This window comes from Nyctereutes procyonoides, unplaced genomic scaffold (assembly GCF_905146905.1).
Source record: "Nyctereutes procyonoides isolate TBG_1078 unplaced genomic scaffold, NYPRO_anot_genome, whole genome shotgun sequence".
Classification (NCBI taxonomy): domain Eukaryota; kingdom Metazoa; phylum Chordata; class Mammalia; order Carnivora; family Canidae; genus Nyctereutes; species Nyctereutes procyonoides.
This window is the reverse complement of record NW_026575131.1, coordinates 56,545,310-56,567,247: the sequence shown is the minus strand read 5'-3', so window position 1 is coordinate 56,567,247 and position 21,938 is coordinate 56,545,310. Positions and strand designations below refer to the sequence as shown.

Sequence of the window (21,938 nt, the reverse complement as noted above, 5' to 3'; positions counted from 1 at the left end):
ATGGCAAGTGCTTTAAGTGAAGAAGAAAGGGCTGCGGTGATTAGGATTGGGGAGGCAAGTGGGCAGGGATGGTTAGGGAAGATCGACCTTGTAGATGCGGGTTTGGGGAAAGAGAAAAAAAAAAAAAAACCTCCAAGAACGGAAAACAGCAAAAATGAAGATTAAGTAGGATAAAGCTGGGTGTGCTTAATAGAAGGTAAGTAATGAGTAAGTTCCTAGCATGACTCACAACCGATCACCGTTAGTGTGAAAGTTGCAAGAAGTGTTCTCCTGGAAGCCTGGGTGGCTCCGTTGGTGAAGCATCTGCCTTTGGCTCAGGTCATGGGTCCTGGGATCCAGTCTCATATCCGGCTCCCTGCTAACGGTGGAGTCTGCGTCTCCCTCTCTCGCCTTTTTCCTCCTGCTCATGCTCTCTTCCCCTTTCCCCCAAGTAAATTAAATCTTTTTTAAAAAAAGTGTCCTAATTCACTTGTATCCGATTTAAAATGCATGCATGGTTAAAGCCTGGGGATTTTAAAAATTTCCTTTGCAGAAATAAGGGGAGTGGGTTCTTTGGCAATTTAGTCCTAGTAGATTTTCCTTCCTGGACGCCTTAGTTGAGGATTTTGTGGGTTGTGTGTGTGTGTGTGTGTGTGTGTGGTTTTTTAACGAGCTACAGTAGTTATAGGTTAAAACACTGTCCTGGGGGCAGCCCGGGTGGCACAACGGTTTAGCAACGCCTTCAGCCCAGGATGTGATCCTGGAGACCTGGGATCAAGTCCCATCTCAGGCTCCCTGCATGGAGCCTGCTTCTCCCTCTGTGTCTGTACGCCACTCCCCACCCCACCCCCGTGTTTCTCATGAATAAATAAATAAAATCTTAAAAAAATAAAACACTGTCTTGTTCCAAAACACCTGTTGTTTGAAGCCCTGGATTCGTTTACTGAAGCTTTCTCGATTTAAAAATAAAAACTGCGTTTAATTTAATTGGGTTAATTTACCGGGTTCTGCTGATGTATGTGTCGAGCCTCCACTCCTTAGATGCTAGGAGGGGCAGGATGCTGGTTGGGATGATGTACAAAACGCGCCTCAGATCTGTATGATAAGCGGTCACTAGACTAGCTCAGGTGCGGGAGGAAAACCTGCAAAACTCGCCAGGTACACAGTTAATTAGGTAGAAAAGGAGGCAGGCACAAATTAGTACGGGAGCTCGGACAGAGAAGCGCGGGAGGAAAGAACCCGAGGCTCCGGGGAGCCTGCTGTGTGTGGTTTCCACGGAAACGTCCCTGGGGGGGCGGGGCTCCTCCCCGAAGGTCCCGCCCTCTCTCCGCGAGAGCCAATCACGGGCAGGGAGGGTTCCGGCGCGTGCGCAGAGTGCGCCAGCCCGCCAAAGCTCCGCCTCCGGGGTGTGGGCGGAGCCGGGGCGCGCGTGCGCCTGGGCCTTCGGCACACGTGCCCTCCCAGCATTCCGCGGGCGCGCGGGCGGCGGGCGCCTCCGTCCCGGTTGCTGCGGACCCGGAGTGCACGGAGGCGGCCGGCTGCGGCGGCTCAGGCGGCGCGACGCGGAGCGGGAGGACGGAGGGGCGGCCGGCGCACAGCTGCCCACCATGAAGCCCCCAGCAGGTACCGCTGCCCCGCGGCCCGGCCCCGCTCGCCGCACCCGGGCGCCCCTGCCTGCCTCGCGCCCGCCGGGGTCGCCGCTTGGGCCTAGGAGCCGAGCCCAGTGACCCTCGGGGGCCTGGACCCGGGTCGGGGGGGAAACGGATCGGCCCCCCGGGACCCGCCTCGTCGGCGGCCGAATGAATGGAAACCAGCTTTACCGGCGCTTCACTCATTCAGCTCCGCGCGGCTTGGGCTGAGCGCGGGGCGGGCCCCGGGGGCGACCGAGAGCCCTCGGCGGAGTTCCAGGGCCGGAGACAGGCGTTCGCTCAACAGAGAAGCAGGCCAGCCGCTCTACAGAGTGGTCGGTGGTGGGGCTGACGGCGCCGCCGGGGGTCGGGGGGGGGGGGGAGAGAGAGAGAGAGAGAGAGAGAGAGAGCGAGAGCGCGCGCAATCCTGGAGGGCTCCTTGGAGGAGGTGGCCTTTCCACCCGGAACGGGGCGGCAAGCAGCTGTGCTGCCAAGACGTGCAGGAGGACCGTCGTGGGTGGCGGGAACCGCGAGGGCAAAGGCGGCCACGCCCGTGCACGCGGAGCGCGGTTGAGTAGCAACAAGTCATCTCCGCCAGAACAGGGCTGGGAGTTGCTTTTATTTTTAAGGGCAGAAGGGTGTGTCCCGAAAGCGTTTTCCTTATGGAAGTGATGGGATGTGCGTCGCCTATTTAGAAAATTGCCCAGGCTGCTGTGTGGTTGCCTCCTGAGTTTTTTTGTTTGTTTGTTTGTTTGTTTCTCTTGCTGGTTTCTCTTCCCGCCCCACTCCCCAACCGGCTGCGAGGATAACTGCGTTAATGATGATCGTGATTTGGGTTATTCGAGGTCTCAGGAAGGCAGAAATGTTGTCTGCCTTGTTTGCAGCGGGATCGTCGTTAGCCTGGAGACCCAGCACGTAGGTGGCAAGCTGAAATACTACAGAAGGAATGCGTCTGCTCCGGTTTTTTTTTTTTCAGGTCCTGCGTCCTCCAGGAGATTTTGCTGACGATTGTAGCTGTTGACACGTATCTCCTACCTTGTCCCAGCTTCTGGAGCGCTCGTTTACCACCCAGCGTGGCACAGACCCGCGTCTTTTCTCTGTGGTTCTGAAGTCCACGGTGCCCTGCAAGCAGAAGGCGTTTCCTTAAGCTCGCAGCAGTCACTTGGCCAGAACGTCCCACCTGGCCCGGCTCCAGAGCCTTTCTTTTTCCCCACTTACTGTTTGTCAGTGACCCTCAACTGGGGTGATGGCGCCACGCCAGGGGACACTGGGCAGTGTCTGGGACACCTGTGGTTGTCACAACTGGGCACCAGGGGTGTACAAAAACAGGTCACTGTTTGCTAATCCCTGGTATAGAGTCCAGTAAGGGTTGAACTGTAAACCTGAGTGCGGGGCGGAGCCTCGGAAAGGGGCAGGAAGGTTGGACAACCAGATATTTACAAAGCAGGGGAGGGGGGAACAGATGATTCTTGGTTCAAGGTTGGAGCTGAAGTCAGACTGCATGGGTTCAAATCCCACCTCTGCCACTTGCTGGCGTGGGATCATGTCAAATGTGCACGATCATGACAAATCGTGCACATCTCAGGACCTCCATCTGTATGATGGGGGCCACGTAGGACCCAGAGGGAATCAGTGAGGGAACGAAAGTAAAACGTCTTCACCCTGAACACCGCACAGCAGTTTAAGCAACAGCTGTTATTATAGACCAGTCTCTTATGCAAAACCTCTTGGGGCTAGGGATGGTTTAGGAATAAAGGATTTTCCCTATTTTAGGAAAGTAATACAGTACAAACGTCGCATTATGTCAAGGGACATTGGGGGTAGCACCCTGTCATCAAACAAGTTAACTCGGTGTGATGGAGGTGTATACCAAATATCCACCCCAGCACTGCCAGCGTTGGGGCTTGGGTCCCTTAGGGGGGGTGTCCTGGGCCCCGCCACCACCCACTCGATGCAATAGCATCGTTCTCCAGTTGCGACGAGCACAAGCATATCAGAGATCGCCCAGTGTCTCCCGGGGTGCAGCATCTTCTGCTGCTTTAGAGGATTGATCAACTTGTGCTCCCCCACAAAGCCTTTGGGCCTTGCCAACCTTCATGGGGAAACAGTGCTCCTGTCCATTCCCCTCAGCCCCTAGTTAGTCTAACCCTTCTGTCCTGGAAGCAGACCCATTCAGTGTGGGGCTGTGTCTTCTCTGTTCAGCCTGTGTAGGAGATGCCCTGGACACAGCGGCCCCGTGCTCCGTGGTGAACTACCTGAGATGGGACCTGAGCGCCCAGCAAATAGAGGAGCTCACTGTGGAGCTCATCGAGCAGACTAAGCGTGTGTATGACCAGGTGGGCTCCCAGAAGTTTGAAGACGTGTCCTATGAGAGTACCCTCAAGGCGCTGGCCGATGTGGAGGTGTCCTACACAGGTAAATCCAGGTCAGGATCCAGCCGGGGAGGCAGACGCAACCCAGGCCTTGGAGCTCCTGGACCCTGGCCGTGGGTGAGGCCATCTACTCTCTGGGGTGGTGGTGACGGATAAAGGGGCTGATGGCAGGTAGAGGCATCCGCTCAGCAAGAGGTAGCCTGGGGTGCCACTGGTTCCCGTGTGTACCGTACTGCACTACTTGGCGTACTTGGTCCTCATGGGCTACGGCATCCGAGCAGGACAGCAGCACTCCTCTCCAGGAGCCAGCTCAGGTGCCAGCCTTGAAACTGGAGCCGCCGCTTCCCGCTCCTTCCTCTGTCCCAGGAGATAGGTGTTTTCTCTCTGAGCGACTAAACTTGGCCCCCTTTGCTCCCCCGACCCCACCCTGCCCCGGCGCTTTAGGTAACCTGATGCCATCAGGTGTCCTCATCACCACCACCCACCTGGGTCCTTCTCCTTAGGATCCGTTTGCTCCCTTTGAGAGGCGAGGTGCTCCGATAGATCCAGAGCTGCTACCTCAAGGCCCATCTGTGGAGGTTGCCAGTGTGGGGGCAAAAGACTGAGACGAGTCTCGCAGCAGAAAGCTCCGAACTGAGGAAACCCTTGCCCCTGGATCTCCAGCAAAAGTCCTTTTCTGGGAACCTTGGAGAATCTCAGCTGGGGGATTCTCCTGGAGCATCCCTGGATGCCGTGGGTTTCTGGGTGCCCCATTCAACCCCCACCCCCCAGTCTCTTTCCAGATAGACTCTTGGCAATTGCATGAGGCTGATTCCTGCCTGTTGGGCGCAGCCCTGCCAGATACCAGCTTCACTCCTACAGCCTTTTTTTCTGTCTCTCCTCAATAGCCCAAGGAATTTTATTTTTAAAGATTTTATTTATTTGAGAGAAAGCATACGCATGTCTGTGCGTGCATGATGAGAGAGAAGTAGACTCCCTGCTGAGCAGGGAGCTCGATGTGGGGCTCCATCCCAGGAGCCAGGGGTCATGACCTGGGCCAAAGGCAGATGCTTAACCGACTGAAGCCCCCAGGCCCCCCAACCCACCCCAGCAATATTAGAGGAAACTAAAATTGAATTGTGGCATTCCCCTCAGCAGCCCCTCAGTGTCGTCCCACTGCCACCCGGACGAAGGCCAGAGTCCATGATGTTGGTTTTTGTGCAGTTTGCCCCTCTCTGCCCCTCCTCTGAGTCTGTGTGTGCCGGCCTAGTGGCCGCTTGCACTTGCGCACTCTCCCATCTTGGGGCTTCACACGCCCTGCCTACTGGATTTTGGGCTTTTCTGTGATCACAGATTTACTCCCTTCGGGAGCCCCTTCCCACGCCCCCTCTGCTCGCACCAGCTGCTTGTATTGATCCCACACTCCGCACCATTTTGTTGTCACACTTGGTGCAGTCACAGGCACTTGTGAGCCTGTAAATCGCAGACGGACAGATGCTGTTTCTGTCTTTTTCGCTGTCCTCTCTCGGGCAGCCCACGGCAGGTCTGCCCTGGGGCCACGCAAGCGACCAAGCTGCGATTGCAATGTAGGTCTTCCCAACACAGAATATATGCGTTTTAAAACTTAAATGCTCTGTAGAGGTCTGATTCACGTAGCATAGAATTTGTTCACTTACAGCATACCTTCCAGCGGTTTTTATATTAAGAGGTGTCCAACCATCATCATGGTCTAATCCAGAACATTCCATCACCCCGAAGAGAAATCATCCTGCATTGCAGTCACCCCCAATTCTCTCTGGCCCCCATGAGCCCCCTTCCCATCTGTGGATGAGCCCGTCCTGGACGTGTCACACATGTGGACTCACATCCCGTGGGGCCTCCAGTGTCTGGTTCCTTCCTTGAGTGTCGGCTCAGAGTCCGTCCCCCAGGCAGCACGTGTGGGCACCTCCCTCCTGTTCACGGCCGAGTGATGTGCCCATGGGTGGTGGGTGCGTCGTGTTTGTCCAACTGTCAGTGGACGTTTGGGTCATGTCCACTGTTGGGTTATTCCTGGTCCAGCTGCTGTGAACATGTGGGATTCCCTGTTCTCACTTCACGAGGGTGGGCACCTACTGGTGGGTTGCCGGTCAGGCGGTGACTGTTAAAGCTTACGCTCTCACAGCCTTCCATGCTTCCTCTGTCTAACCAAATGCGGTTGTGCTCTGTAAGTTAGAGATCAATTTAAGATGCTGCCATCAGCAGCTGTGGTTCTTTCTGGATTTGAGTTATTTTAGCCTTTCTAGGTCTTGTCATGTTTCTCTGTCACGGTCCTTGCCTTGGAGTGTTGGCAGTTGAGTCTGTTTCCATCCTACGTGGATGACCATGCCCCTCCCTCCGGCTCCCGGCCCGGGGCCCAGTGTGGAAAGTGTTCACTGAACAGCTGAGATGTAGACGAGCTGCGTGCCTGGTGGGGGTGAGGCCAGTACTTGCCAGTTTATACCCGGGGCCTAGGTTCACACCTGTCTTGTTCTCTCCCCACTTCAGTTCAGAGGAATATCCTGGACTTCCCCCAGCACGTTTCTCCATCCAAGGACATTCGGACGGCCAGCACAGAGGCGGACAAAAAGCTGTCTGAGTTTGACGTGGAGATGAGCATGAGGCAGGATGTGTACCAGAGGATTGTCTGGCTGCAGGTGAGGATGCAGCGAGATGCCCACGTCCACTTGGCCTGGGGGCACGGCTGGCAGGGCACAGCACCAGGCATGCTGGTGGTAGACTCTGGGAGGGACAGACTGACGTCCTGATGGGCACTGCTGGGTCAGAACCTCCTTAGACTTGATGGTTGTGTTCTCGGACCCTAGGAGGTAGAGAGCTGAGGGGCCCTGTGGGTGGTTGGTGGGGATTGCTGTGTGACAGTGCAAATGCACTTAAACCCTGAACCGTGCATTTAAGAACAGCTGAGGTGGTAAGTTTTGTGTTCTGTTTTAGCACAGTGAAGGAACGTGAAAGAAGGACAGACAAATGCAGAGAAATGCAAACATAGAATCTAAAAGCCCTAGATTTGGGATCCCTGGGTGGCGCAGCAGTTTGGCGCCTGCCTTTGGCCCAGGGCGCGATCCTGGAGACCCGGGATCGAATCCCACGTCGGGCTCCCGGTGCATGGAGCCTGCTTCTCCCCCTGCCTGTGTCTCTGCCTCTCTCTCTCCCTGTGTGACTATCATAAATAAATAGAAATTTAAATTAAAAAAAAATAAAATAAAAGCCCTAGATTTTTTAAGCCATGCCTGCATCCAGCACATGGTTTCCCTTTCCTGACCTTGCTGGGGGGTCCGCAGGGAGGGCTAGTGTCCTGCCTCTCGGGCCTTGGCTGCTGGTGTTGGAGGGAGCTGTGGAGGCGACGGTGATGCTTGTCCGCGCTGTCTGTCTCATAGCGCCTGTTGCTGCACCGCCTTGGTGAGGAGCGCACACGGGCGTGCACTGGGGCCAGTGCAGGTGGGCGACCTGTGGGAGCACAAGCAGTGTTTTGTGTTTAATTGTAGCTTCGAGATCTCTGTAGATGTACGTGCCATTCTAAGAAATGATTCAGACAGCGTGGCCTGTGCTTAGCCCAGTTTCCCCCAGTATGATGTTTGGTGAAACCAGTCACTGTCCCAACAGGGATAATGACCTTGAGGCCACCCACCATTCTCATTTCCATTGAGCCATTCCCCTGTGTGAGGCCCTGCAGGCTGGTTTTAGTTTGGGCTATTCCCAGGAAGCGGGTGCCATGGACGGGTTTGGTGCACATGTCAGCGTTGGTGTCTCTGGGACGGCTGCCTGGGAGCCCGCTCGCTGAGTTGGGTGTGGTCGGATAGGGCTTCTGCTGCGCCCCCCCACCGTGGCTGCAGCGTCCCCGTTCCCTGCAGTGATGTTTGTGCGGGTGCCCCGGCCTCCCGCTGCCTCACTGGCACCCGGCGGTGCCCCTGTGTTTCATCATCGACAGCGCTGGGATTGTCTTACCCTAGGAGAAAGTTCAGAAGGACTCGTTGAGGCCGGAGGCCCTGCGGTACCTGGAGCGACTGGTCAAGCTGGGCAGAAGGAACGGCCTACACCTACCTGAGGACACTCAACAGGTGAGTGCCGGCGGGGGTCGGAGGGGCTCCCCTGTCTGCGCCATCTGAGGGCCCAGCCTCTGGCTGGGTGCCCACCTCTCTGCTGCCTCGATTCTGGAATGGGAGGTCTGTCTGGAGCAGCTCTCCCTCCACCCACATCTGCCCTCCCTGATGCTGCGGCGTGGCCTTCCTGAGAGCCTGGCGCTCCCTCAGCCACAGAGCAAGTGCACTGTTGGCGGGAACACCTTGGTCGGTCCTCGCCGGGACTTTGATGCCAAGGCACTAAGGAAATCTGTCTCACTGTGGGTCTCCTGTTCTGACATCAACACCACAGCTTCCTTCTGATACCAGAGGTGTGTGGTTTTGTTCTCTGTGACACCAGCCAGGTGTCCTACAGTCAGACGCAATTCTGACACCGTCTGACACATGTCGGGTCCTGCAGCTTCAGGACTTGGCCCCTCGAGACTGCCCCACCTTGAGACACAGTCAACGACCACATCCAGGTTGTCCTCTCTACTTCTGACTGACCAGCTCTGTGGTTCCGAGGTTCCCACCCCTTCCTCAGGTTCACGGCGTTTGCTAGAGCAGCTCACAGGACTCAGGGAAAGTTTACTTACTATGACTGAGTTCTCGTAAGGGGCATAACCTGGAACAGCCACGTGGAGGAGAGACGCAGGGAGAGGTCTGGGGGAGAGGCACGGGACTCGGCCCTCCCAGTGTGTGCGGCACCCCGGAAGCTCCCTGAAGCCGTCCTTCAGCAGTCCTGCGGAGGCCCCATTGTGTAGACATGACTGGTTAAACCATTGGTGATTGATTCAGCCTGCCACCTCCAGCTCCTCTCCCCTCCCGGGGTAGGCAGGAGGGGCCCCCCCGCGCTGCTCCGTGGGTGGTCCCCGGCCCCTATCCTCAGGAGCTTCCCAGAAGTCATCTCAGGAACATGCTCTCACGTGTAGTGGATAGGGGCTGGTGATGAGTAACACGACTGGCCCCACACACTTGTCTCTTGGGCTGCTGCAGTGTCTTCTTGTCACTGAAGAAATTCCAAAGGTTTTAGGAGCCATGTGCCAGGAACAGGGACGAAGAGCAAATACGCGTTGATTATCGTACGTCCCAGCCTCACAGATGGCATCTCCTTCGGTCTGGCCTGTATCAGAGGCGATCAGGGCCGTGCCTGCCCCTGTCCTGTGGCTAATCACTGAGGATCTTTGTTCACCCCATTCCCTCCCCATTTTCTCTGAGTGCCAGGCAGCCACAGAAAGGGGATGGCTGAGCTGTGGGCTCTGGACTGGCTGGTTTGCACACAAGAGCTGCCCTTATGGGTGAGCTGTTTACCGTCGCTGGGAATTGGCCACCCCTAGGAGAGGCCAGCCCTCCAGGGTCCGCGAGACCGCCCAGCTGGGAAAGCACCAGGGCACAGGAAGCGAAAGACACGGTTAATGCGACGTTGGGTCCACACCCAGAGCTCAGCTCTCTCATCACTTGGAACTGACGCTGTCCTGCTTAGGCCAGCGCCTCTGCCTCATGGCTAGAGAAACCAGGGCTCCGAGAGATGAGGCATATTTGCCGTTAAAACCAAAGCCAGTGAGGGGCGCTTGGCTGACTTGATCCCGGGGTCATGAGTTTGATCCTCATGTTGGGTGAGGAGATTACATAAAAATAAGAATCTCTTTCTTTTTTTCCTTTAGGATTTTATTTACTTGGGCAGCCTGGGTGACTCAGAGGTTTAGCGCTGCCTTCAGCCCAGGGCCTGATCCTGGGGTCCCGGGATCGTGTCCCGTGTTGGGCTCTCCGCAGGGAGCCTGCTTCTCCCTCTGCCTGTGTCTCTGCCTCTCTCTCTTTCATGAATAAAAAAAAAAAAAAGATTTTACTTGTTTAACACAGAAAGAGCACAATTATGGGGAGAGGGAGAGGAAGGCTCCCCCCCCCCCCCCCCGAGCAGGAAGCCTGATGTGGGACAGACTCCCAGGACCCTGAGATCACGATCTGAGCAGAAACCGAGAGTGAGTCACTCAACCAACTGAGCCACCGGACCCCCTTGTAAAAACCAGAATCTTAAAAACAAAACCCAGACAACAAACCAGTGTCAGTGGGACCTGAGTCAGATTCACTCCCAGGACTGTGGGGCCCAGACCCACCGTGGCACCTCAGCTTCGCTGAGTGCTTGGCCAGAGCAACGGAAGGCTGTTTGCATTTTTTTAGAGCAGACTCCATGCCTCCCATGGGGCTTGAGCCCCCGACCCGAGGCCCAGAGTCCCGTGCTCCCCTGAGCAAGCCGGCCGGCTGTCCCCATGGGCCTTAGAGCCCTACCATGTTGAAGGTCCGGCATGTGGCGTTGGGGGCTGTACCCACTGTAACTTGGGAGCCGCCTCAGCAGGAGGGACCCGGGGAGCTCGGGGTGCAGCAGGGAGTCTCACGGAGGCGTCCAGCTGGGGCCCTGCACTGGGTCCCGCTCCCTGGGGTGTGCCGAGACGCCACCTGGCCAGATGGTGTCCTGCGAGGCAACGGCCTGGGGCTGCTTCTGAGCCAGGGGCTCACCCACCTGGCCCAGGCCCTCCAGCCGCTGCTGGCCAGCAGCTGGTGTCCCCCCGAGGGCTGGGCTGGCTCCATGCCCCTGGGAGAGGCGGTGGGGGCTGATGGGGCCGCGCCTCACCCCCACCCGAAGTTTCCGAAGAGGCTTTGCGCTGCTGCTCTGTCAAAATGTCCAAAAGCCGAGGCTGTGGACCCAGAAGGTGACAGGGTCCAGAGCGCTCTTGGCCAGGGACCCATAACAGATGGGGACATGAGCCCGAGGTCACCAAAGCTGCTCTGCGGAAGCCAGTGTCTGTGTTCTGTTGGCGCCGTGCAGACCAGTGCCAGGACTTGATGTCTATCTTTTCCAACCTCTCTTCCCGCCTGGTCTGTGCCTCCTCCCCACAGGCAGGGAGCCCCCGGCCCCGGTGGCCACACTCCACTCACAGCTGTGCTCCTCCCTCCAGAAAATCAAGAGCATTAAGAAGAAGCTGAGTCTTTTGTGCATCGACTTCAACAAGAACTTGAACGAGGACACGACCTTCCTGCCACTCACGCGAGAGGAGCTGGGTACTGATGGGGGGCGTGTGGTGGGGGGCGCGGGATGGGGGGCTGCTGCGCCGTCCCAGGACCCTGCCAGGCCGCGGACACCTCCTGCCAGCTTCCAAAGTGCAGGGACATCTGTGTCCCACCACCCTGGGGCGAGGGGGTGTCTCCACTTGGAACACTCAACACTCAGGAATTCACATTTCCAGATCCTCGAGTGATGCCGGGAACACCGGGTTAGTGGCTGAGTTGGCCAGGATTTCCCCTTTGGGCTCCAGGCCCCCGCCAGCTGCTCTCGTTTGAATCTTTTTTTTTTTTTTTTTTAAGATTTTCTTTATTTATTCATGAGAGAGAGAGAAGCAGAGACACAGGCAGAGGGAGAAGCAGGTCCTTTCCACACACCCCTCCCACCGGGAGACAGCACGGAACAGCCGGGGCGTTGAGAATGCAGCCCGTGTGCCCTGCTCTGCCGACCCGCTGACCCTCCGTGTGTTCCTCCTCCGTCGGGGTCTGGTCAGGGAGCATGCTGCATTTTCCTATCTCTTTTGGCTCCTTTCCTGTTTTTTTTTTTTTTTTTTTAAGATTTATTCAGGAGAGACATACAGAGAGAGGCAGAGACACAGGCTGAGGGAGAAGCAGGCTCCACGCGGGGAGCCCGATGTGGGACTCGATCCCAGGACCCCGGGGTCACACCCTGAGCCAAGGGCAGGTGCTCAACCACTGAGCCCCCAGGCGTCCATTGGCTCCTTCCTGTTGAACTGCCCCTCAGCCACTCACAAAAGTGTTTTCATCTCTCCCGACGCGGACACTTTGGAAAGGCCCAGGCCGGCGGTCTCACTGCTGCCTGTGAGAGCCCTGCCCGTCCCGTGTGAGGCGCCCGAGGGCTGTGGCAGTGACCCTGCGGTGGCGGCCTCACGGGAGGGCATGTTGGGCCCTGCTGCCGGGGGTCCCCATCCTGCTGCCCGAGCCCCCAGAGGGCCGCTAGCTTGCAGAGGTGCCCGTGGTCACGGCCTTCCTGAACAGGGCCTTGCAGGCCGTCCCTGTTCTGGTTCAGTCCTCTCCGTGCCTGGGCCTCAGGTGGCAGGTCCCCCACATGGCCCCCTGTTTAAGGACAGGCGCCCGCTGTGTTTTCTGGCCACAGGACCCTGGGTCTTGGATCGGGGGGACAAATCTGCTCGCCCACCCCCTCGCAGGCCGACTTCTCTGCCCATTTGTCCAGCCCGAGGGGCCTTGCCACCTCAGTGTGGCCTCCTGTGTGGGCAGCGGGTCGCTCCAGCACTGTGGAGTGAAGCAGAGCCCCCGGCCTCGGGGGGCAGGGGAGTCGGGGGCGGAGGGGTCAGGGGCCCGCGGCGAGGACGGTGTGGCCAGCCTGCCTGCAGGTCCTGCTGAGCAAGGGTGTGGCGCTTGTTTACTTTCTGCTCGCTGGAGGGACAGGGCTTTTGACTCGCGAGGTGTCGGTGAGCGTGTCTGTCCCTGGCGCCCCGCCGTGGCCCTGCTTCGGTGCCCCGTGCCTGCCTGGAGGGGTTGGCGCTCTCCCGGCAGTGGCTCCTCGGGAGGGGCTCAGGGGCTGCAGCTCGCCTTGCGCTGCCAGTGACGCTCCCGCGAGAGGCGCCCTGACCCCCTTCCTGTGTGTTCCTGTGCTGGTCTCTCGAGTCAGGACCTCCTCGCCCCACTTAGTGGTTGATCCGTGTGCAGAGGTCGGTGTGGACGGAGGCCCCGTTCCTCGTGGGTGGCGGTCTGCCGCGGTCACCGTTGTCATGCCCAGGTTGTCCTAATTCTACCTCAAGGGCTTCTACAGCGTGAAGTGTCCCTGTTGTTCTTTGGGCATTTTCTCTGGGTCTGGGGTCCTGGGCTCATTTGTCCTCACCCTGGCCTGGCACTTAGAAACCGAGATGTGTGCGCCGCTGCTGCTGCGGGCCTGTCGTTCCCAGGTCGTCACCAGTTAGGAAGTGGGTGTCTGTCTGCACATGTGCACACGCACCTCTGTGCCAAAGCAGGGGCCTCGCAAATGGTGCCCTGCCTGGCCTTGCCCACCCTGCTGCGGCACGTCCCTTCTCACCTGTCCCGAGGTGAGAGCCCCGGGCAAGCTGGCCTTGGAAGGAGCTGTGGGCCGAGTCAGAGCCGGGGTGTGAGGCGGTGGCCCTGGATGTGTTCGTTCTGAGGTGCAGCACCCAGGTCTCTGTCGTAGGAGGATGGTTCACGGGTGGGGACCCGGGTGAGAGGCTGTTGCAGAAGTGTGGGCCGCGGCGATGGTGAGGGCGGCCGGGCAGCATCTGTCCGCAGTGGAGAAGGGACGAGGAAAAGACCGCAGCCCCTGGACGCCCCCTGTGCCAAGGGTGGAGCCGAGTGGGGCTTTTCCTCCCTGGGAGCCCTGCTGGGAAGGGCAGTGGGGCTCCGTCTTCCCGGAGGGCTCGGCAGGGTGGGGACGCCGGGCCTGGTGCCCTGTTCCCTGCGGGCTCCCCGTCCTAGCCTCCCACGTGGAAGGGAAGCCTGCCTCCCGCCCCAGCTGCACGGGCCTGTGGCAGCCCTCGTTTTGTTCCTACAGGAGGGCTCCCGGAGGACTTTTTGAACTCGCTGGAGAAGGCTGGGGATGACAAGTTGAAAGTCACCCTCAAGTACCCACATTATTTTCCTCTCCTGAAGAAGTGCCACGTGCCCGAGACCAGGAGGAAGGTGGAGGAGGCCTTCAACTGCCGGTGCAAGCAGGTGGGAAGGCGATGCCGCAAGTGGTGCGGCCTGTCCTGGGTGCCCGGTGCCCGCTGGGCCAGGCTCAGCGCCCAGGCGAGTCAGCCTGCCCCTCCCGGCCTTCCGCACGGGGTCCAGCTCTGGCCCCCGGCCACAGCGCCAGTCCTGTGCCTGCGAGCGTCCACTGCTCTGCGCCTTAGCTTCAGTCGTCCCCTCTCTCTTTCCAGTGGCGTTGCTGGGGCTTGAGCTGGGGTCTGCAGATGCGCCCTCCCCTTTTCTGTGTCTTGTGTGCTGGCCTGGGCCCTCTAACTGCGGCCCGGGACATGTCTTCAACGCACAGACACCCATTCCCGCGCAGACGCGTGTATTTGTGTCCACGCCGCAGTGTGGTCTCAGCCTCGCTTCTCCTGTTCAGTGCCTCCAGCAGACGGGGGTGAGCTCCCCGTGCACAGTGCCCCGAGGCTGTCCTGCAGAGTCCCGGCCCCACACCGCTCTCCACCCACGGCCTTCACACCCCTCACGATGACGCCATTCTGGTCCAAATGGGACCTGGGGGTTTATAGAGCTGCATGTGTTGTGTCAGGACCACAGGGCAGCCATGGAAACCTAGGCCGTGGGAAGGAGGGAGGGAAACGAGGCACAGCTGGTGGTCCTGCATTCCACAGGACCCAGTGGGAGGTGGTGGGCCCAGCACCCACAGAGCTGTTCATTCATTGGTCGGTTCCAGGAGAATTGTGCGATCCTCAGAGAGCTGGTGACCCTCCGGGCCCAGAAGTCCAGCCTGCTGGGGTTTAGCACACACGCCGACTACGTCCTGGAGATGAACATGGCTAAGAGCAGCCAGGTGGTGGCCACTTTCCTAGGTAACCCCTTGCCTCCCCCAGCCTCCCCCAGCCTCCCGCCGTGGGTTCCAGAAGGGAGTCGGGTTGTTCGTGACCACAGTGTGATGAGGTCTCAGAGCCATTCTCTGTGCGTCCTGGAGTGGGACTCCTCTAACACCCTTGAGCCCCGGTCAGCTTCACAGGCCTCCAACCTGATGGCCAAGCGTAGGGCTCTGGGGTGAGCCTGCATGTGCTCCCTGCTCTGTCTCGTGGCGTGAGCTCTGGGCAACCGTCCCTACCCTGGCCGTCCTTTCTAGGTTGTGGCACCAGGGGCCACCCGCCCCTACTACCTGGCTGCTGCAGGGGGAGGCGTGGCCTATCTAGCTGGTACCGGCAGCCCAGGTGTTCCAGGCGGGGTGCTGGGCCTGGGGGTGCCCTGAGGGCAGCCGCCGCAGGGAGGTAGCCTTGCCTTTCTTTCCCTCTGACCTCCGCAGATGAGCTGGCCCAGAAGCTGAAGCCCCTCGGGGAGCAGGAGCGCGCCGTGATCCTGGAGCTGAAGAAGGCCGAGTGCGAGAAGCGGGGCCTGGACTTCGACGGGCGCATCAACGCCTGGGACATGCGCTACTACATGAACCAGGTGGAGGAGACCCGCTACAGCGTGGACCAGAACCTGCTCAAGGAGTACTTCCCCATGCAGGTGGTCACCCAGGGCTTGCTCAGCATCTACCAGGAGCTGCTGGGGCTGACCTTCGACCTGGAGGAGGGCGCCACCGTGTGGCACGAGGACGTGAAACTCTACTCCGTGAGGGACTCGGCGTCGGGGAGGGTCATCGGGAAGTTCTACCTGGACCTCTACCCGCGGTGCGTGTCGGCCGGGCCACCCTTCTCTGCCTCGTCGTTCTCGTCTGTGCCAGGGGTCGTGGGGCCGCCGCTGTGCAGGGCCTGGCCGGGGGCTGGGAGTGTTCAGGGCAGGGGCAGGGGTGGGGGGCGGGCGGGACTCCTGCTTCCGGGCACCTGCTCCTGAGAAGGAAGCTTGAGCCACTCCGTCCATCGGCGGCTGGCAGCCGGGTGGGTGAGGGGATGCGAGAGCCAGGGTGCTGGAACCAGGGGGTCTTGTGGGGTCAGTAGCCCCGGGTCAGTCGGTGCGTAGAGCAGATCCCTGGCTGGGCCTGACCCTGCCCCCGTCCCCAGGGAAGGGAAGTACGGGCACGCGGCCTGCTTTGGCTTGCAGCCCGGCTGCCTGCGGCAGGACGGGAGCCGCCAGATTGCCATCGCGGCCATGGTGGCCAACTTCACCAAGCCTACCCCGGACGCCCCCTCCCTGCTGCAGCACGACGAGGTGGAGACCTACTTCCACGAGTTTGGGCACGTGATGCACCAGCTGTGCTCTCAGGTGGGGGCAGGGGCCGCGGGGATGGGGGCGGTGCTGGTGCTTGGTGGGTCTGCACAGTGAACACTCCCCGGGTCACCACGGCCCCGGCGATGCCTCCTTGGCCAGTTGCCGTCACTGAGCCCGGCAGACAGCCGGCTTACTGGCTAGAAGTGTGTCCCTGCGGTGCTGGGGCTGGGCACGGCGTGGTCCGTGTGTTGGCGGTGCTGGTTCCCTCTGAGGCCACCCCCTCGGCGCGCAGCCAGAGTCCTCTCGTGTCCTCGCGTGGTCGTCCCTCTGCACGTTTGTGTTCTCATCTCTTAGAAGGACGCTGGTCATTGGCTCAGGGCCCCCCTCAGTGATTTCATTTTAAGTTGAATAGTTAAGTGACCCTTAGTTTACCAAGGTATGTGGCCGTCACTGCTGTACAGATGTTCCAGAACATTCTATCACCCAGAAAGAGCCTTCATGTTTCTTAGTTGTCGTCCCCCACGCTCAGCTCCCGTCCCCCCGAGCCCCCTCCCCGTCTGTGGACAAGCCCGTCCTGCACGTGTCACACACGTGGACTCACACCCTGTGGGGCCTGCTGTGTCTGGTGCCCTCCCTGAGTGTCGTGGGCACGGAGTCCGTCCCCGGGGCGGCGTGTGGGCGCCTCGGCCCTCTTTACAGCCAAGGGACATGCCCGTGTGTGGGGGCACCGAGAAGTGTGTTTTGAGCAGAAGGTTCTGACTTTTGTGTTCCGTGTACTGCCTTTTGTCTTTCACAGTTTGCAGTTTGTGTCTTGCTGAAGAGCTTGTTTTCTCCTAATTTTCCGTTCCTAGAAGTGTTACTCTCAGCTCTTCGTGTTGGTCTGTCCAGTGTGTGTGATGTGTCTGTGGGGTGAGGGTCGGCCCTCAGCCACCACGGCTCCTCGGGGCAGGGCAGAGTCTCCGGCACTGGGGCCCCGTGTGCCCTGGCCGCCTCGTCCTGTTCACGCAGCTCCCCTCGCTGCCTCCTGCCTCTGCGCTGTATGCTCGCAGGGTATGTCCCATATCTGGAACATTCTTTTGCCCGTGACTCTCACAGCTCTGTCATTTCCTTCAGGTCTTGCCAGATAAACGTTCTCACTATTCGAGGCAGTTCTGTCCTGTAAAGCCACAAGCCCTGAGTCCGTAGATACTGAAGCCGGGCTCCTGTGGGAACACAGGGCGAGGTCCCTGCAAGCCTCTGGTCGTGACGAGCAGTGTACACAGCCTTGTGTTGTGCGTTTCTGTTGAAAGACACGACTCTTAAAGAGGCCAATTGCCTATAAAAACTCAAAAATGCAAAAAAAAACAAAAAACAAAAAACACCGAACCGGACTCTTAATAGATCCTGAGAAGGACCCTGGTTTACAGCCAGCTGAAGCCCAGCGGCAGAGCACCCAGTGACCATGAAGTGCCTCGGGTCTTGGCTTGGGGTCATAAAGTTTAGCAGGTAGACGGAGTCACAGGATAGGGTCCGTGAGTAGTGAGGCCCAGTGTGTGTCCTCTCCCAGGTCCCTGCCTCGCTCAGGGCCTTGAGGGGACGTGGCCGTGCTCGCGCGGCTCATTTGGCTGAGTGGCTGTCAGAGCCAGGTCCTAGCACGCCTCGGACGGGGGCAGTTTTTTTCAGGGAAATTTCTGACACAAGAGTGAGAAAACACAGGGTGGCTCCGACATGACCGCCCAGATCCCGTGGTTTCCAGGCCAGCCCCTTGCAGGGTGTAGGAATTTTTGAGAGCTTTGGGTTTGCGGGTGGAAGGGAACGTAGGTGGCCAGCTGGGGCCGGCCTGCTCCCACCTCCCTATGTCCTGGGCGTGGATATCGGCAGCCCCCCAGGAGCCTCAGCTGCCCCCCGTCCCCAGGCTTTGTGGTGTCACGCGGCCTGCTGTCCTCTCCCCGGTGCGTGCTGCTCAGGAGAGCACTGCGCACCGCGTGCCCGGGCGAGACCAGCGGGTCGGAGCTGGCCAGGCCGGGCCCAGACCTTCCTACAGCTCTGCCCCCCCCACCCCGCAGGCGGAGTTTGCCATGTTTAGCGGGACGCACGTGGAGCGGGACTTCGTGGAAGCACCTTCCCAGATGCTGGAGAACTGGGTGTGGGAGAAGGAGCCGCTGCTCAGGATGTCCCAGCACTACAGGACGGGCAGCGCCATCCCCCAGGAGCTGCTCGAGAAGCTCATCAAGTCCCGGCAGGCCAACACAGGTGCCCGCTGGGAGCCGCCCTCCTGCCCGGGGGCCTCTGGGGGGTGGGGGGTGCACCCCTGCCGCACGCAGTAGGCCAGGCACACGCCTTCATGGCTTTGTTTACCGCTGGTGCAGGAGTGCAGAGCCAGCCTCCCGGTTTCCTTTCACCCACCAGGTCTCTTCAACCTGCGCCAGATCGTACTGGCCAAGGTGGATCAGGCCCTGCACACGCAGACGGCTGCCGACCCGGCCGAGGAGTATGCCCGCCTCTGCCAGGAGATCCTGGGGGTCCCTGCCACGCCAGGTAGCTGCTCGCGAGGTGGGCCCACCTGGGGGTCAGGGGCTCAGCCCTTCCCTGAGTCAGAAGGATCTAGTGAAGGCCGTCAGGCCAGTTTGCAGGGGAGGCCCAGGAGGGAGCAGACAGCCTCTGGCCCCCTGGCTGCTTTGTGCTTCTGGGCCTGCTGGCTCCAGCTGTGCGGCTGGCGAGTGTGGGCAGCTCCATGCTTTCCTGCGTCACTCGTATGGCACCGGCTGTGTGTCCCCCCCCCCCCCCCCCCCGCCGCCTGCTTTGAACAAGCCTGGAAGGTGCAGCAGAGACCAGGGATTTCATACCCTGGAGTAGGAAATAAGGTGGATTTTGTTTGTTCGAAGATTTTATTTATTCCTTTTTTTTTTTTTTTTTTTTAATTCCTGAGAGAGCGAGAGAGCCACAAGCAGAGGGAGAAGCAGGCTCCATATGGGGGGCCCGAAGTGGGACTCGATCTCAGGACCCTGGGGTCACGCCCTGGCCTGAAGGCAGATGCTCAACCGCTGAGCCACCTAGGCGTCCCTCTGGATAAAATTTTAGTGTCTATTTTTGTGTGTTATCACAAGTGCTCGGATTAACACATGTGAAAATACTTAGGATTTTAATGTAGGTAGTGTGGCATTGGCTTCTTCCACAGACACTTTAAAAATTCCTTTAAAAAGCTTTTTAACCAGTGCGTGCCCTCTGCTGTAGGGGTGTGCCTTGTTATATCGTCTTGCATGAACTCTTAAGCGTCAGCAGATAGTGGGCAGAGCTGTATTTCTCTTGGCCAAGTTGTTCCGCTCCTGCTTTCTAGAAGTATCAGGCCAGTTCCTCTCCTGGGTGTGTGGGTCATCTCCGATGGGCTGATTTGAGGCCCCCTTCTCCTGGCAAGGGACACCGAGGGGGCGGGGAGGGGGTGGACTCGGGCCACAGCGAGAGCCGTACCACATCTGTCCCAGGGACCAACATGCCTGCGACCTTTGGCCACCTGGCCGGTGGCTACGACGCCCAGTACTACGGCTACCTGTGGAGTGAGGTGTACTCCATGGACATGTTCCACACACGCTTCAAGCAGGAGGGCATCCTGAACGGCAAGGTGAGGGGAGGCCAGCCACTTGGTGGGGGGCGGTACCTGCCTGTGGGGGAGTAGGGGACCTTTCCTCTCTCTGGTCCCTGCAGCCCAGGACCCGGGAGGGCAGCTGAGGCACCGGCTGGTACTTGCCAGGTGCTGGAGGTGGGCCCTCCCTCAGACCTGAGAGTTTGCCACCCTGGACCCTCCTGGGGCCGGGTGCTCAGCCAGCTTTCCAGACCTGTGTCCTGTCACAGCGGGAGCTTGACCCACTCGTGTCATGGGCTCGGCCTGGGCTTAGCCTCTGTGAGGTGAAGGGCCTTGCGTTTCTGATGGGTGGGGTCCCTGCACACATGTGCTTGTGTGCAGTAACGTGCACACGCTTGTGGAGACAGCTGTGTGTGTGAAGAGCACGCACGTTCTCTCTGATGCCCACGCAGACATGCACGAGCCCACTTGTGGCTGAGAGAGGGGATGTGGGAGGACCGGTCCAGGGGGAGCGTGAAGACCTCACCCCCCCCACCCTGTTCCCAGCAGGTCGGCATGGACTACAGACGCTGCATCCTGAGACCCGGCGGCTCCCAGGATGCCAGCGTCATGCTGAAGCTCTTCCTGGGCCGAGACCCCAAGCAGGATGCCTTCCTCCTGAGCAAGGGGCTGCAGGTGGACAGCAGCGAGCCACCGGCCTGCTGACGCACCAGGGCTCTGCTGGCCCCGGGCCACGGGCTCAGCCCCACCCCAGCTCCTGCTGCCCTGTTGCCTTAGCTCCCAGTCGGGAAACGGGGTGGCCTGCCGCTCAGGGTGGGCGGGTGGGGGCAGGGTGAGGAGACGGGCTGCTCGTCCTCCCTGTCTGTTCCTCGTGTCTGGTCTCTACAGGCCCCCGTCGGTGGCCAGCCTGGGCTGATGGGGCCTTGTCCTCGAGATGCCTGGAGAACTCTGTGTTCAGTCACGCCCGCCAATTTGTTGCACTAATCCATCCCCTTCCTGGGAAGTTTTCTGAGTGAAAAGATGGTGGATCTTTGAAATGCAGCCATTAAAAAAAAAAAAAAAAAAAGGGAAAGAGAAAGACTGTTGGCCTGGTCTGACTCCTGTCCCTTCAGACTGTGGGTAGTCACACGTGGATGACGTGCTGGTGAGCTCGTTAGGCCCTAGACTTGCTTGACGATCTGCCCTCAGGTGGGGACGCACTGCTCCGTGTGCTGGAGCATTCTGGATTGTGACAGGTTTGGGTCTCCGGGAGCCAGCCGAGCTGCCGGACTGTGTGCAGGGATGGGGTGCCGTCCCGCCCCCCAGGAGGTATCTGTTTCCTGCCAACCTCCCCCCTCCCTGTGCAGCCCTGGCCGATGTCAGACCAGGCTCAGCTCTTCCAGGAAGCTGAGAGGCCGAGACCGCCCTCCTGCACCCCCGCCCGCTGGGCACAGCTCCTGTCCCGGCCCCTTGGCCCAACTTAGGGGTTTGTGATTTGACGGCTTCTGATTAATGGGCGCAGCTGCTGGAAGCCAGGCTGTGACCTTTCTGGTCCCTGTGACCTTGAGGCCTAAGGCACATGTGGCCCTCTCCGCTCAGCTCCCTCTGGCTGGTAGCAACGCAGCGAAGTCTGGGCCTTGGAGACAGGCGGCCGCCCTGCATCTTCTGGTGATTCTTCAAAAGGCCTTAGGTGATACTGTCTGGGCACAGTGGAAATTTGAAAGAGGTTCTTGAGCAGGACGGGTAGGTGTCTCTCCCCCCCCCCCCCTTTGTTTGGTCTGGGCCATCCCTTGTGTTCTCTTCCCTGGTCACTTGCCCTGTAATTGTCCTCACCAGCCCTCCCCACATCCCACAAAGGGGAGCAGCCCACAGAGTGAGGCACCAGGCAGCTCCCTGAGGCAGATGGCTGCACCTGTCGGGCTGGCACGTCGTGGGGGGAGGTCTGCCCTGCCCCCCGCCCATTCTCCGCAGCCCTGGGCTGGTCAGCGGTGGCTGCCCTTAGGCAGACCTGGCTCGGGTCCCTGCTCCCACCTCTGTGCCTGAGGGGGTGGGGGACGAGGGCCCAGAGCTGGTGTGCCCCCGGCGTGTGAGGCCACCGCTAAGAAGGGGGAGGTTGAGCCCACTCCAGCTGTTGGCTTACACCTACACCACCTGGGGCCCGAGGAGGAGCAAAGAGCCACCAGGGACCACATCTGGGCTTCTATCAGGGCCTCTGTCTAGCAGTAGCGGTGTTGGGGGGCTAGGGCTCCCCCTCTTTCCCTGTGCAGAGCCCCCAGGTGGCCACCACCTGGTCCTTGTGCAAAATCCAGGTGTGGTGCTGGCATCCCCAGCTGGGGGCTGGGGGCTGGGGACTGGTGATGGGGGGAAGCCACAGGCCTCCTGTGACTGAGCAGGCAGGCGGGGTCGGGGGCATGGGCACAGCCGCGCAGGCCTGCTCAGCACCCCCGCAGCCTCCCTGCTGAGCCACAGGCTG

General features: G+C 59.7%; 1 protein-coding gene across 4 annotated transcripts; it reads left to right on the top strand.

Moving 5' to 3' along the window:
- The first annotated feature begins 1,442 nt into the window (after positions 1-1,442).
- Positions 1,443-20,558, top strand: THOP1 (thimet oligopeptidase 1). Of its 4 annotated transcripts, none has more exons than XM_055343510.1 (13): positions 1,443-1,602; positions 3,810-4,022; positions 6,482-6,630; positions 7,942-8,049; positions 11,004-11,106; positions 13,628-13,788; positions 14,495-14,630; positions 15,083-15,449; positions 15,780-15,981; positions 17,973-18,159; positions 18,316-18,444; positions 19,389-19,525; positions 20,036-20,558. In XM_055343510.1, the coding sequence occupies exons 1-13, from the start codon at positions 1,587-1,589 to the stop codon at positions 20,189-20,191; spliced, it is 2,064 nt and encodes a 687-aa protein (XP_055199485.1). In that variant the 5' UTR covers positions 1,443-1,586; the 3' UTR covers positions 20,192-20,558. The 4 variants fall into 4 exon arrangements, with proteins under 4 accessions (XP_055199485.1, XP_055199484.1, XP_055199486.1 ...); XM_055343509.1 differs by having other exon boundaries at positions 20,033-20,558; XM_055343511.1 differs by having other exon boundaries at positions 1,444-1,602; positions 2,584-4,022; positions 20,033-20,558.
- The last annotated feature ends 1,380 nt before the right edge of the window (positions 20,559-21,938 follow it).

Bases quoted from the DNA above. Each gene is read 5' to 3' on its own strand.
- THOP1 (XM_055343509.1), top strand. The intron at 8,050-11,003 runs GTGAGTGCCGGC...TCCTCCCTCCAG, and splicing joins TACCTGAGGACACTCAACAG to AAAATCAAGAGCATTAAGAA. The intron at 11,107-13,627 runs GTACTGATGGGG...TTGTTCCTACAG, and splicing joins ACTCACGCGAGAGGAGCTGG to GAGGGCTCCCGGAGGACTTT.